Source organism: Pleurodeles waltl, chromosome 5 (genome assembly GCF_031143425.1).
Source record: "Pleurodeles waltl isolate 20211129_DDA chromosome 5, aPleWal1.hap1.20221129, whole genome shotgun sequence".
NCBI classification, from domain to species: Eukaryota; Metazoa; Chordata; class Amphibia; order Caudata; family Salamandridae; genus Pleurodeles; species Pleurodeles waltl.
In genome coordinates this window covers 1,727,091,777-1,727,106,112 of record NC_090444.1, presented here as the reverse complement: position 1 = coordinate 1,727,106,112, position 14,336 = coordinate 1,727,091,777, and the positions used below count along the sequence as shown (strand labels likewise).

The 14,336-nt window shown below is 45.7% G+C and overlaps 1 protein-coding gene across 1 annotated transcript in view; it reads left to right on the top strand.

Annotated features, from left to right (window-relative positions):
• The window catches only part of CDC5L (cell division cycle 5 like), a 215,516-nt gene extending 201,658 nt beyond the window's left edge, over positions 1–13,858 (top strand). Inside the window, exons 15-16 of the mRNA XM_069236107.1 lie at positions 1,758–1,970; positions 13,178–13,858. Coding sequence (XP_069092208.1) covers positions 1,758–1,970; positions 13,178–13,303 — 339 coding nt within the window. The 3' untranslated portion in view covers positions 13,304–13,858. The remainder of the gene's footprint in view (positions 1–1,757; positions 1,971–13,177) is intronic.
• Positions 13,859–14,336: the final 478 nt, after the last annotated feature.

Sequence of the window (14,336 nt, the reverse complement as noted above, 5' to 3'; positions counted from 1 at the left end):
CAGTACTAGCCCCTCTCCTCAAGAAACCCACACTTTTCACGTTACCCATACCACCATTAACTACTGACAGCTAGCTCTAGCCCTCATTGTACTAGGAAGACGTAATAGGAGACTAGCTGCACGACTTTCTAGAAACAAAGCACATTATCAACTCCTGCGAGGCTTCCAACTTAAATGTGGCATCACAACTTCCTTTATCTCTGTTTGCACTACATGTTTGCTAATGCAGAGTAAATCTTTCTCACTGCAACATTTTGAGATATGTAGTGACAGCCTAATTTTAAGTTCTGTAGAAGCTTCTTTCCTAGACCTCTTTGATGCAACATTCATTAGGTTGGAAATAGCATGGTCTGTGTTAAGTCATTGGACTTGTGACAAGCCATCAGGGAGCGAAAATAGATACGTCATCTCTGACTCCAGTCGCAGTGCCAGTGTCGGCAAAGGCCAACCACACTGGTTGTAATGATCCCTCAACCTAGTTTTCTTGGTCTTGCTTGTTCTTTTAGGGGCTAAGCAGACTTGTTTAATGCAGATCCAATGACCACAGTCGCGGACATTCACTCATATAACTCTATACTAAATAGGTTTGAGGTTGCTTTAAGAGGTGATATGTTGTATTTGCTGCATTCAGGTGAATACATTCTACTAGGCTTATAACATTCAAGTTCAGAAAAATGAATTAGATTTTTTTGTTTGTAGCGTTCCCTTCCTTTTGGCTTTTTAAGAGCTTTTTGACACAAATGGTGAACGTTTTTGCTGTTCTTTAGTAAATTAAATCATCAGTGGGATGGTCACAAGGATTTCATTTTTGAGACACCCATCTTTCTAAATCATGAGTATACAAGCTTGCATATCCAATTTAGAACCATGCAGATCTGTTAAAAATTTATTGCTGTAAGAAACCACTTTTCTGTCACTACAGTATTAATCTCGTTGATATATCTGCCTTTGAACTACCCTCCTATACGGCATAATTTGTATTGTAGATCTAAATGTGACCACAAAAGGCAGAGCTGAGGCATGCACTTTGTTAGACAAAATTCTAAAAAGTGAATCAGTTAGACTAGTGTATTATTTCTGCCTGTAATATTGCATTGTTAAGCTTACCAAGAATTTCCTGACATCATGGAACCTTTGAAAGACTGTCTAGTTTGCAGAGTGAAAGGAGTTTTCACGAGTGTCCGTATAAGCCTCAGCCCTGCCCACCTTCGCCTCAGTGGTGCATATGTAAGTCCATGCTATTTCTAAAACACTTGAGTAAATGAGAGCCAGGGTTGAGAGTTTGATCTTCTGCACAAAATTGAAGCACTAAATCTTAGCCATTGTATGTCCTTGATCCTAGAGAGCAGCAGAGCACATGCACTTCCTATACGAGATGCGACAAGAAAGGGTGTCCTTAATCATCATGAGGGTGGCAAGGAATAATTTAGGAAGTTCTACTTTATTTATCAAATTGCAAAGTCTTGGGGTGTTCTCCTCTGTTTCCAACTTGCTTCCCTCAATTAAATGGATACAGTGCCCTTTATGTTCCCCTTGTTAATAGTCATTTCCAGTGCTGAAGTGGTGTTCAGTCGCCATACCCTTCCACGGCTCCTGCTAATTACACTTGAGACCTAAGTAATATTGATGTTAGTTACAGGGACATCACCTATATTGCATTGAAAAGTATAAATGCTTTTTCAAGATGTGATACCAGAAGTAGGAGTGTTTAATTATCTGCGTTTACTGAAGGTGCAATATTGTTGGTTTTTTTTTAGATCAACAGGGGGCATATGACAACTGAGGCCAAAAGAGCTGCAAAGATGGAGAAGAAGATGAAAATTTTGCTTGGTGGTTACCAGTCACGGGCAATGGGACTTATCAAACAGCTAAATGAGTTGTGGGATCAGATTGAACAAGCAAATATCGAATTGGGTACATTTGAGGAATTAAAGAAACATGAAGATATTGCCATTCCAAGAAGACAAGAGGTAACATTCACTTGTAGTGTATACAAAATTGGTATGCTCACTATTTAGTTAAGTTAATTCATTAAAAAAAAACATCCGAGCCATGAATGATATTTAAAAAAAATATTTTACTCTTCGAAGGTTAAGTGCAAGCAAATATTCAGCATGCTAAGCTAAAATAAATGCTAGAATTGTACCATTTTCACAATGTTTGCAGTCATGCTCTTGATCTGTGTTCCTGACTGAGCATTGCTGACTGTGATTGACACAAAATTATGTTCTCGGTAGTGTATCCTAGAAGCGAAGTTCCATCATTAGGACAAGCATATTCATGTGTGTAGGAAGTTGGCTCTGTATGTGCTATTTCAAAGTAAGGAATAGCATGCACAGAGTCCAAGGGTTCCCCTTAGAGGTAAAATAGTGGTAAAAAATAGATAATACTAATGCTCTATTTTGTGGTAGTGTGGTCGAGCAGTAGGCTTATCCAAGGAGTAGTGTTAAGCATTTGTTGTACATACACATAGACAATAAATGAGGTACACACACTCAGAGACAAATCCAGCCAATAGGTTTTGTTATAGAAAAATATCTTTTCTTAGTTTATTTTAAGAACCACAGGTTCAAATTCTACATGTAATATCTCATTCGAAAGGTATTGCAGGTAAGTACTTTAGGAACTTCAAATCATAAAAATTGCATGTATACTTTACAAGTTATTGACAAATAGCTGTTTTAAAAGTGGACACTTAGTGCAATTTTCACAGTTCCTGGGGGAGGTAAGTTTTTTGTTAGTTTTACCAGGTAAGTAAGACACTTACAGGGTTCAGTTCTTGGTCCAAGGTAGCCCACCGTTGGGGGTTCAGAGCAACCCCAAAGTCACCACCCCAGCAGCTCAGGGCCGGTCAGGTGCAGAGTTCAAAGTGGTGCCCAAAACACATAGGCTAGAATGGAGAGAAGGGGGTGCCCCGGTTCCGGTCTGCTTGCAGGTAAGTACCCGCGTCTTCGGAGGGCAGACCAGGGGGGTTTTGTAGGGCACCGGGGGGGACACAAGTCCACACAGAAATTTCACCCTCAGCGGCGCGGGGGCGGCCGGGTGCAGTGTAGAAACAAGCGTCGGGTTCGCAATGTTAGTCTATGAGAGATCTCGGGATCTCTTCAGCGCTGCAGGCAGGCAAGGGGGGGATTCCTCGGGGAAACCTCCACTTGGGCAAGGGAGAGGGACTCCTGGGGGTCACTTCTCCAGTGAAAGTCCGGTCCTTCAGGTCCTGGGGGCTGCGGGTGCAGGGTCTCTCCCAGGCGTCGGGACTTTAGGTTCAAAGAGTCGCGGTCAGGGGAAGCCTCGGGATTCCCTCTGCAGGCGGCGCTGTGGGGGCTCAGGGGGGACAGGTTTTGGTACTCACAGTATCAGAGTAGTCCTGGGGTCCCTCCTGAGGTGTTGGATCGCCACCAGCCGAGTCGGGGTCGCCGGGTGCAGTGTTGCAAGTCTCACGCTTCTTGCGGGGAGCTTGCAGGGTTCTTTAAAGCTGCTGGAAACAAAGTTGCAGCTTTTCTTGGAGCAGGTCCGCTGTCCTCGGGAGTTTCTTGTCTTTTCGAAGCAGGGGCAGTCCTCAGAGGATGTCGAGGTCGCTGGTCCCTTTGGAAGGCGTCGCTGGAGCAGGATCTTTGGAAGGCAGGAGACAGGCCGGTGAGTTTCTGGAGCCAAGGCAGTTGTCGTCTTCTGGTCTTCCGCTGCAGGGGTTTTCAGCTAGGCAGTCCTTCTTCTTGTAGTTGCAGGAATCTAATTTTCTAGGGTTCAGGGTAGCCCTTAAATACTAAATTTAAGGGCGTGTTTAGGTCTGGGGGGTTAGTAGCCAATGGCTACTAGCCCTGAGGGTGGGTACACCCTCTTTGTGCCTCCTCCCAAGGGGAGGGGGTCACAATCCTAACCCTATTGGGGGAATCCTCCATCTGCAAGATGGAGGATCTCTAAAAGTTAGAGTCACCTCAGCTCAGGACACCTTAGGGGCTGTCCTGACTGGCCAGTGACTCCTCCTTGTTGCTTTCTTTGTTCCCTCCAGCCTTGCCGCCAAAAGTGGGGGCCGTGGCCGGAGGGGGCGGGCAACTCCACTAAGCTGGAGTGCCCTGCTGGGCTGTGACAAAGGGGTGAGCCTTTGAGGCTCACCGCCAGGTGTTACAGCTCCTGCCTGGGGGAGGTGTTAGCATCTCCACCCAGTGCAGGCTTTGTTACTGGCCTCAGAGTGACAAAGGCACTCTCCCCATGGGGCCAGCAACATGTCTCTGGTGTGGCAGGCTGCTGGAACTAGTCAGCCTACACAGACAGTCGGTTAAGTTTCAGGGGGCACCTCTAAGGTGCCCTCTGTGGTGTATTTTACAATAAAATGTACACTGGCATCAGTGTGCATTTATTGTGCTGAGAAGTTTGATACCAAACTTCCCAGTTTTCAGTGTAGCCATTATGGTGCTGTGGAGTTCGTGTTTGACAGACTCCCAGACCATATACTCTTATGGCTACCCTGCACTTACAATGTCTAAGGTTTTGTTTAGACACTGTAGGGGTACCATGCTCATGCACTGGTACCCTCACCTATGGTATAGTGCACCCTGCCTTAGGGCTGTAAGGCCTGCTAGAGGGGTGTCTTACCTATACTGCATAGGCAGTGAGAGGCTGGCATGGCACCCTGAGGGGAGTGCCATGTCGACTTACTCGTTTTGTCCTCACTAGCACACACAAGCTGGCAAGCAGTGTGTCTGTGCTGAGTGAGAGGTCTCCAGGGTGGCATAATACATGCTGCAGCCCTTAGAGACCTTCCTTGGCATCAGGGCCCTTGGTACTAGAAGTACCAGTTACAAGGGACTTATCTGAATGCCAGGGTGTGCCAATTGTGGATACAATGGTACATTTTAGGTGAAGGAACACTGGTGCTGGGGCCTGGTTAGCAGGGTCCCAGCACACTTCTCAGTCAAGTCGGCATCAGTATCAGGCAAAAAGTGGGGGGGTAACTGCAACAGGGAGCCATTTCTTTACACAAGCCCCCCCCAGCCCACAGGCCAGGAGACTCAGCCCAAGCTGGGAGAGTCTTCCTAGTCTGTCAGGCGAGGAAGAGTAGGAGAAATAGGCTGGTTAGTTGCAGGGCCTACTCTGCCTTACATCCTTCTGTTCAGGTCATTCCCTTTGGGGAACTGACCCACTTCCACAGTGATAGGACCTAGTCTGAATTGCCTCTTGTCTGCCTCTTCAATGTCTCCACCCATTCTTTTTATTTTGGGTTTAGAGGTATCCACCTCTGCTAATCTTATCTTAGCCAGGGTCATCCCTAGCTTACCCAAAGAGGTTACCCAGAGCTGGAGTAACCCCACCATGACCAACAGGGTCAGGGGGCCTAACTTGCTATTTGGCATGGGGTCTGACCACCATGCCAAGGATAGTGCAGCCATAAAGGCTAACACCCAGCAGAGGCCACTGACAGCTGTCAGTGCCCAGAACCACACCTTTAGCTCTTCACCTACAAGGGAAGGGGCTAAGTTACAGGCTTCTTTGGGTTCAGGGTGCCTGTCTGCTGTATTAGAGTGGGGGGTTACCACATTTTGTAGTAAACACCCTTCTTCCACTCTTTCTTCTGTTAGCTGAGGAGCCACCCACTCAGGTTTAACAGTTGCCTGACTAGCCAGGACTTCTTGTGGGTCAGGTTGGACTTTATCAGGGCCATTTTTGGAGTTCTCCCCTACTGGAGCAGAATCTCCCTGGCTTGCTGTAACCTTGGCTAAAGGTTGTCCACCCTTCCTACTCTGTTTTCTTTTCTTCTTCTTCTGGGGCCTGCTTGCATTTACTGCAGAGGCAGGACTTCCAGAATCCTTGGGAGAGGACTGGCACTGGACCAGTTCCTCTCTTGGGCTCTGACTAACCTCTGGGTAGTCATTTCCAAGGAGACAATCAAGGGGGAGGTCTGTACTGACTACTACCCTTCTCCAGCTAAGAGTGCCACCCACTTCTATGGGTACTAAAGCCATAGGCCTCTTAGTGACCCTGTCTAGGCTAACTCTTACCCTGGCAGTCTCACCTGGGATGTACTGGTTTGAGAGCACCAGCCTGTCATGCACAATAGTGTGACTGGCACAAGTGTCTCTCAGGGCAGTGGTTGGGATTCCATTCACCAGTAGGTGGTGGAAGTGTCTGCTTCCCTCTGGAATCTCCAACTCACCTGTTGGGCCCTGTTTCCAGTTGAAGGCTAGGAAGATCTCCTCATCTGAGGAGTCATCTCCCATGGCTACACTGGTTACCCCAGGAATTTTGTTCTGGGGTTTGTTTTTGGGACAAGAAGTGTCCTTGGTGTGGTGCCCAGACTGTTTACAGTTGTGGCACCATGCCTTAGTGGCATCCCAGTTCTTACCCTGGTACCCACCTTTGTTTTGGGTTGTGTCCTGGGGCCCACCCACCGGTTCTGGTTTTTGGGGGCCTACAGAGGACTCTTTCTCTTTGTTTCTAGTGTTACCCACTTTCTCCTGGGGAGTTTTTGTAACCCCTTTCTTTTGGTCACCCCCAGTGGAAGTTTTGGTTACCCTAGTCTTGACCCAGTGGTCTGCCTTCTTTCCCAATTCTTGGGGAGAAATTGGACCTAGGTCTACCAGATACTGATGCAACTTTTCATTGAAGCAGTTACTTAAAATGTGTTCTTTCATAAACAAATTATAAAGCCCAACATAGTCACACACTTCATTTCCAGTTAACCAACCATCTAGTGTTTTTACTGAGTAGTCTACAAAATCAACCCAGGTCTGGCTCGAGGATTTTTGAGCCCCCCTGAATCTAATTCTATACTCCTCAGTGGAGAATCCAAAGCCCTCAATCAGGGTACCCTTCATGAGGTCATAGGATTCTGCATCTTTTCCAGAGAGTGTGAGGAGTCTATCCCTACACTTTCCAGTGAACATTTCCCAAAGGAGAGCACCCCAGTGAGATCTGTTCACTTTTCTGGTTACACAAGCCCTCTCAAAAGCTGTGAACCATTTGGTGATGTCATCACCATCTTCATATTTTGTTACAATCCCTTTGGGGATTTTTAGGGTGTCAGGAGAATCTCTGACCCTATTTAAGTTGCTGCCACCATTGATGGGACCTAGGCCCATCTCTTTTCTTTCCCTTTCTATGGCTAGGAGCTGCTTTTCCAAAGCCAATCTTTTGACCATCCTGGCTAACAGGGGGTCATCCTCACTGAGAGCATCCTCAGTGATTTCAGAAATGCTGGACCCTCCTGTGAGGGAAGCAACATTTCTGACTATCATTTTTGGAGACAGGGCTTGAGAGGCCCTGGTCTCCCTATTTAGGACTGGAAGGGGGGAATTGCCCTCCAAGTCACTAATTTCTTCCTCTGTGAAGTCATCCTCAGAGGGGTTGGCTTTTTCAAACTCTGCCAACAGCTCCTGGAGCTGAATTTTGGTAGGTCTGGAGCCAATGGTTATTTTCTTTATATTACAGAGAGACCTTAGCTCCCTCATCTTAAGATGGAGGTAAGGTGTGGTGTCGAGTTCCACCACATTCATCTCTGTATCAGACATTATTTTGCTAAAAGTTGGAAGACTTTTTAAAGAATCTAAAACTGTTTCTAGAATCTAATTTCAAACCTTTAACAAACTTTTAAACTCTAAAAGACAATGCTAAACAGGGACTTAACACACCAGGCCCTAGCAGGACTTTTAAGAATTTAGAAAAATTTCAAATTGCAAAAAATGAATTTCTAATGACAATTTTGGAATTTGTCGTGTGATCAGGTATTGGCTGAGTAGTCCAGCAAATGCAAAGTCTTGTACCCCACCGCTGATCCACCAATGTAGGAAGTTGGCTCTGTATGTGCTATTTCAAAGTAAGGAATAGCATGCACAGAGTCCAAGGGTTCCCCTTAGAGGTAAAATAGTGGTAAAAAATAGATAATACTAATGCTCTATTTTGTGGTAGTGTGGTCGAGCAGTAGGCTTATCCAAGGAGTAGTGTTAAGCATTTGTTGTACATACACATAGACAATAAATGAGGTACACACACTCAGAGACAAATCCAGCCAATAGGTTTTGTTATAGAAAAATATATTTTCTTAGTTTATTTTAAGAACCACAGGTTCAAATTCTACATGTAATATCTCATTCGAAAGGTATTGCAGGTAAGTACTTTAGGAACTTCAAATCATAAAAATTGCATGTATACTTTACAAGTTATTGACAAATAGCTGTTTTAAAAGTGGACACTTAGTGCAATTTTCACAGTTCCTGGGGGAGGTAAGTTTTTTGTTAGTTTTACCAGGTAAGTAAGACACTTACAGGGTTCAGTTCTTGGTCCAAGGTAGCCCACCGTTGGGGGTTCAGAGCAACCCCAAAGTCACCACCCCAGCAGCTCAGGGCCGGTCAGGTGCAGAGTTCAAAGTGGTGCCCAAAACACATAGGCTAGAATGGAGAGAAGGGGGTGCCCCGGTTCCGGTCTGCTTGCAGGTAAGTACCCGCGTCTTCGGAGGGCAGACCAGGGGGGTTTTGTAGGGCACCGGGGGGGACACAAGTCCACACAGAAATTTCACCCTCAGCGGCGCGGGGGCGGCCGGGTGCAGTGTAGAAACAAGCGTCGGGTTCGCAATGTTAGTCTATGAGAGATCTCGGGATCTCTTCAGCGCTGCAGGCAGGCAAGGGGGGGATTCCTCGGGGAAACCTCCACTTGGGCAAGGGAGAGGGACTCCTGGGGGTCACTTCTCCAGTGAAAGTCCGGTCCTTCAGGTCCTGGGGGCTGCGGGTGCAGGGTCTCTCCCAGGCGTCGGGACTTTAGGTTCAAAGAGTCGCGGTCAGGGGAAGCCTCGGGATTCCCTCTGCAGGCGGCGCTGTGGGGGCTCAGGGGGGACAGGTTTTGGTACTCACAGTATCAGAGTAGTCCTGGGGTCCCTCCTGAGGTGTTGGATCGCCACCAGCCGAGTCGGGGTCGCCGGGTGCAGTGTTGCAAGTCTCACGCTTCTTGCGGGGAGCTTGCAGGGTTCTTTAAAGCTGCTGGAAACAAAGTTGCAGCTTTTCTTGGAGCAGGTCCGCTGTCCTCGGGAGTTTCTTGTCTTTTCGAAGCAGGGGCAGTCCTCAGAGGATGTCGAGGTCGCTGGTCCCTTTGGAAGGCGTCGCTGGAGCAGGATCTTTGGAAGGCAGGAGACAGGCCGGTGAGTTTCTGGAGCCAAGGCAGTTGTCGTCTTCTGGTCTTCCGCTGCAGGGGTTTTCAGCTAGGCAGTCCTTCTTCTTGTAGTTGCAGGAATCTAATTTTCTAGGGTTCAGGGTAGCCCTTAAATACTAAATTTAAGGGCGTGTTTAGGTCTGGGGGGTTAGTAGCCAATGGCTACTAGCCCTGAGGGTGGGTACACCCTCTTTGTGCCTCCTCCCAAGGGGAGGGGGTCACAATCCTAACCCTATTGGGGGAATCCTCCATCTGCAAGATGGAGGATCTCTAAAAGTTAGAGTCACCTCAGCTCAGGACACCTTAGGGGCTGTCCTGACTGGCCAGTGACTCCTCCTTGTTGCTTTCTTTGTTCCCTCCAGCCTTGCCGCCAAAAGTGGGGGCCGTGGCCGGAGGGGGCGGGCAACTCCACTAAGCTGGAGTGCCCTGCTGGGCTGTGACAAAGGGGTGAGCCTTTGAGGCTCACCGCCAGGTGTTACAGCTCCTGCCTGGGGGAGGTGTTAGCATCTCCACCCAGTGCAGGCTTTGTTACTGGCCTCAGAGTGACAAAGGCACTCTCCCCATGGGGCCAGCAACATGTCTCTGGTGTGGCAGGCTGCTGGAACTAGTCAGCCTACACAGACAGTCGGTTAAGTTTCAGGGGGCACCTCTAAGGTGCCCTCTGTGGTGTATTTTACAATAAAATGTACACTGGCATCAGTGTGCATTTATTGTGCTGAGAAGTTTGATACCAAACTTCCCAGTTTTCAGTGTAGCCATTATGGTGCTGTGGAGTTCGTGTTTGACAGACTCCCAGACCATATACTCTTATGGCTACCCTGCACTTACAATGTCTAAGGTTTTGTTTAGACACTGTAGGGGTACCATGCTCATGCACTGGTACCCTCACCTATGGTATAGTGCACCCTGCCTTAGGGCTGTAAGGCCTGCTAGAGGGGTGTCTTACCTATACTGCATAGGCAGTGAGAGGCTGGCATGGCACCCTGAGGGGAGTGCCATGTCGACTTACTCGTTTTGTCCTCACTAGCACACACAAGCTGGCAAGCAGTGTGTCTGTGCTGAGTGAGAGGTCTCCAGGGTGGCATAATACATGCTGCAGCCCTTAGAGACCTTCCTTGGCATCAGGGCCCTTGGTACTAGAAGTACCAGTTACAAGGGACTTATCTGAATGCCAGGGTGTGCCAATTGTGGATACAATGGTACATTTTAGGTGAAGGAACACTGGTGCTGGGGCCTGGTTAGCAGGGTCCCAGCACACTTCTCAGTCAAGTCGGCATCAGTATCAGGCAAAAAGTGGGGGGGTAACTGCAACAGGGAGCCATTTCTTTACAATGTGTAAATATTCTGTATGAGTTCTCCAGCATTCGATCTTTAAAAGATTTACATGCTTGAATCATTCCCAGTCATTGAGGTGGGAGTCCGACGTTAATGTTACCAAAACAGTATTAGAGCATAACGGGCCTTTAAAAATTATCAATGTATTAGCCCTGCCTCCTCATTCAAATTACCCAAAGTCTGTGAGGTGGGAGTGCACTGGCTGTGACCCCTTCCAGAGTCCATCTCACCTCAGATTTTTACTGCACGTTGTGTGGAAAAGGAGACCCAAAGCTTTGCTTTCTCTTCAAACAGGTAAGGATACCATTGACTCCAGAAATCATGCTCAAACATTCTTAAAAAAGGAGAACTTCCAGAACACGTTAGGCCCTTATGAAAATGAGCGGAACAACTAAAGAGTCCCACTAGTGGATCAAACCCCACCTCCACCTTTGGATTCTCCACTAGGTGCAGCCAGGTTTTCTGTCCTTCTTGAAAGATTATTGTGAGAAAACTGGGCTGATTTCAGAAGCCACCCAATATTTTGCCCCAGTGTTACATTTTTTGTTGGTCTCTTCCTGAATCAGATGGTTCCTGGGTACTGCTAACCATTCCTAAGGCCTGTGCTCTGTGTAAAATTAGTATGTAAATTAGGTTAATTATAATTGGCAGTATCAACCTTACTTGTAAGTCCTTGGTATATGGTAGGACATGTAGGTTTAGGGACCCGAGCATAGGTAGTGCCCACATAGGTGCACTGCTGAGGTGAGCAGGGTCATTTTAAAGGCAGGCATGCCTTTCTGTAAAGTAAATGTATATGCAAATTCGACTTTGAGATTAAAAGTACTTACAAAGTCTTAAACTACCTTATTTGTACAAGTAGGTCATCCCTAAGGTCCCAGATATTTCGAGTTTGGTATCAAACTGATTGTTTTAATAAATCCCACAACTTGCCATTGTTGGATTTAATATAACTAGTTCAGGGAAAGAGTTTTAAAACTCTACCTGAAAGTTGTCAACTTCAGCCCTGTAGTGCCCTTATCTGATGGGCCAGGCTGCCTTGATGAGGTGTGACGTGGTCAGCAGATGGTGAAACAGGATTGGGGGGAGGGAGCAGCCAAACTGGTCTTCAAAGGAAGGACATTTGGAGCAGCTCAGAACCTCCCCCATTTCCTGCAAATTCGGACAACCAGGTGCCCAATTGATTAGATTAGGAGAGGGCAGGAGAGGAGTGTGTTAATGATTTCTAGCCACACCAGTGGGTGGGCTCAGCCAGACCGAACCTCCAAAATTCAGTGTCTGCCATTTTGGATTTTAAAGAAATGTTGCTCCCAGGGATTGATTTTTGCCACACTTTCCAGGAAGTGGTCATCCAAGAGGGTAGTGGGCCTGCCTGTGATTGGACAGTTGCCCTGCATCCACACCTCAGATCCCTACAAAGAAGACGAAGAACTGCCCTGCTGGACCCCTGACCTGCGCCTGGACAGTGCACTCTGAAGAACTGCACCAGCTGCATACTTAGGATTCACCAATAAAAGGACTTTGTCTGTATTCAACTGCTTCAAGAAGGGGCTCCTCATAAACTACAGGCACCTGCATCAAGTCCTGCTAGAAGAGCCCAGCTGATCAGCGTCCAGTGGCCATTTGAGGAGTCTGACCAGGTGCTTTTTGGGAATTGTAGTCCAAACTCCCAAGGAGCAACTCAGAGCTTCTGAAACCTTGGATCAAGTTGTGGACACTCCAAGGACCCAAAAAGGACCTCTGAAAGAAGATTCAGAAGTTTGAAGACCTTTGGGGCAACTGTAGTAAACAGCTCCATACGTTGAAGAGTTGCATTGTGGGAGCAAACCAGAGCCTCTGAACCCTTGGCTGGTGTTGTTGACCACTTTCTTGTATCAAGAAAGACTTCTGAAAGTAAGTGTAATAGTGTTACTTCATGGGTGGTCTGAACGCTGGACTTTGTCCCTGTCCAGTGTGACCTTTTTTAACCCTTTGAGCGCTTTTAGTTTCTATGTGCTTTTAGTTTCTATGTGCTAGAAAACGTTAATTCTTTAAAAATGTATATCTCTGGTTCCCCTCATCCATTATTAATCATTTTGGTGTCATTTTAAAGATGAAATATACTCTATTTATATAAATTGATGTTGGATTTTAATTGTGTTTTGTGTTTCACTTATTTGCTGTTTTGGGATTTGTAAATGCTTTACACACCTGTCTCTTAAGTTAAGCCTTGTTGCTCTTTGCCAATCTACCAAGGGTTGAACAGGGATTAATTTATTGAGACCTGACTGGTCCTAGTGGGGGTTAATTGCCTATTGCTAAGTGTGGGTTGTTCACAGCGTATCTTTATTGCTTATTTGCAGGTGGGAGTCTGTAGTCAGGGAATGACCTGTATTTATGAATGAGATGCATCATCCTCTTCCTTATTTATTGCCTTCTGCCAGAGGAGCTGCATTCCAAACATTTTTTTTTTTTTTTTTAAATATTAAGGTGGTTATCAACTATTTGCCTGTAGAATGGAGTCAAATCCAGCCATTTCTTCTCTTTGTACTCATCATAAATCAGCTGTATGTATTTGAGGAAGACAAAGAACCCTGGAATGTTATTGTGATGTGCTTAGAGTTGGCCGTTGTTCTTGTTGCTCATGTAATTTATGGTTAACAATTTTTTTTTTAAACGGCAGCCGTAATGACAACAGATGTCACATTTTCATTTTTTTTTTTTATTACAGTTCCTTAAAGAAGATGTCCAGCGGCAACAAGAAAGAGAAAAAGAACTGCAGCAACGATTTGCAGATCTTATGCTTGAAAAGGAGACATTGCAGCCAACTCCTAAGGCTGAACCCATCACTGCTTAAATCCTATTCTTGCACGGACTGTGATTTTAGCACTCTTGCCTGTTTGAAAAACCAATATAGGTTCTTATTTGGTAATTATAATTTCTTAATTGCCAGCACATTCGTTTCTGTTTCAAATTATTTGGACACATGTTCATTAACTATAATACAAGAATCATAGTATGGAATTATGCCATTCCAGTCATTGATTTGGTTTTGGTTGTCTTTGATTCAGTGTTTGCAAACAAATGTTGTCCGCTCTACTGAAGACATTTTACCATTATTAAAAATTGCTTGCTGTGTGTTACATGGTAGCAGTGTATTTCAATCTTGACAAATGTAAAAATAACATTTATGCAGTCTTCTGTTTTTTTGGTATATTTGGAATGTATGTGACTTGATCTGCACCTTCCTCTTAGTAGAGTAGCTCCATCTTTGTTTAACAGATAATACAACAAATGTCACTGATGTATGAATATTGCATTGCAATTTAAATGTTCTGTAAATGAAAATGTTTATTTCGTGAAGATATTTTTATAACTGTAAATGCAATAAATCCATGTAATGTTTTAAGAATCTTCCCTGCCAATTGAATTGTCATTATTTGGTGGCTGAAATCAGCATTTGTATTCCATCTCTCTGCAGAATGACTATGATAACTTAATGTTCAATGTCATGTGTGGCTGTAGCTACACATGCTGTGCATACTAATGCCATTTAGAGTTTTGTCCGAGTTGAATACGTTGTTTGTCCTTGAAGAAGTCTTTCAAAGCCAAGTTACTCCTCTCAGTGATGAGACAAATGGGCATTGACTCCATTGTTAGATTGCTTTCTCTCCACTGTCAAGTTCGGACGTTCTGTGCTTTGACTTCGTTTCGATTCTACCGTTCTTATCTATCTTATTCTTGTTTGCACTTTTCCATCTCCGCGCCTTCTCAAAAACTTCACCAGATCGACTTTATTTGGCTGAGAGCCTTTGGGGCCTACCTTTGATATTCACCCAATCTCTCTGAAAATGTGCTTCAGGTGATGGGACACACGCTGTTTCAGTTTT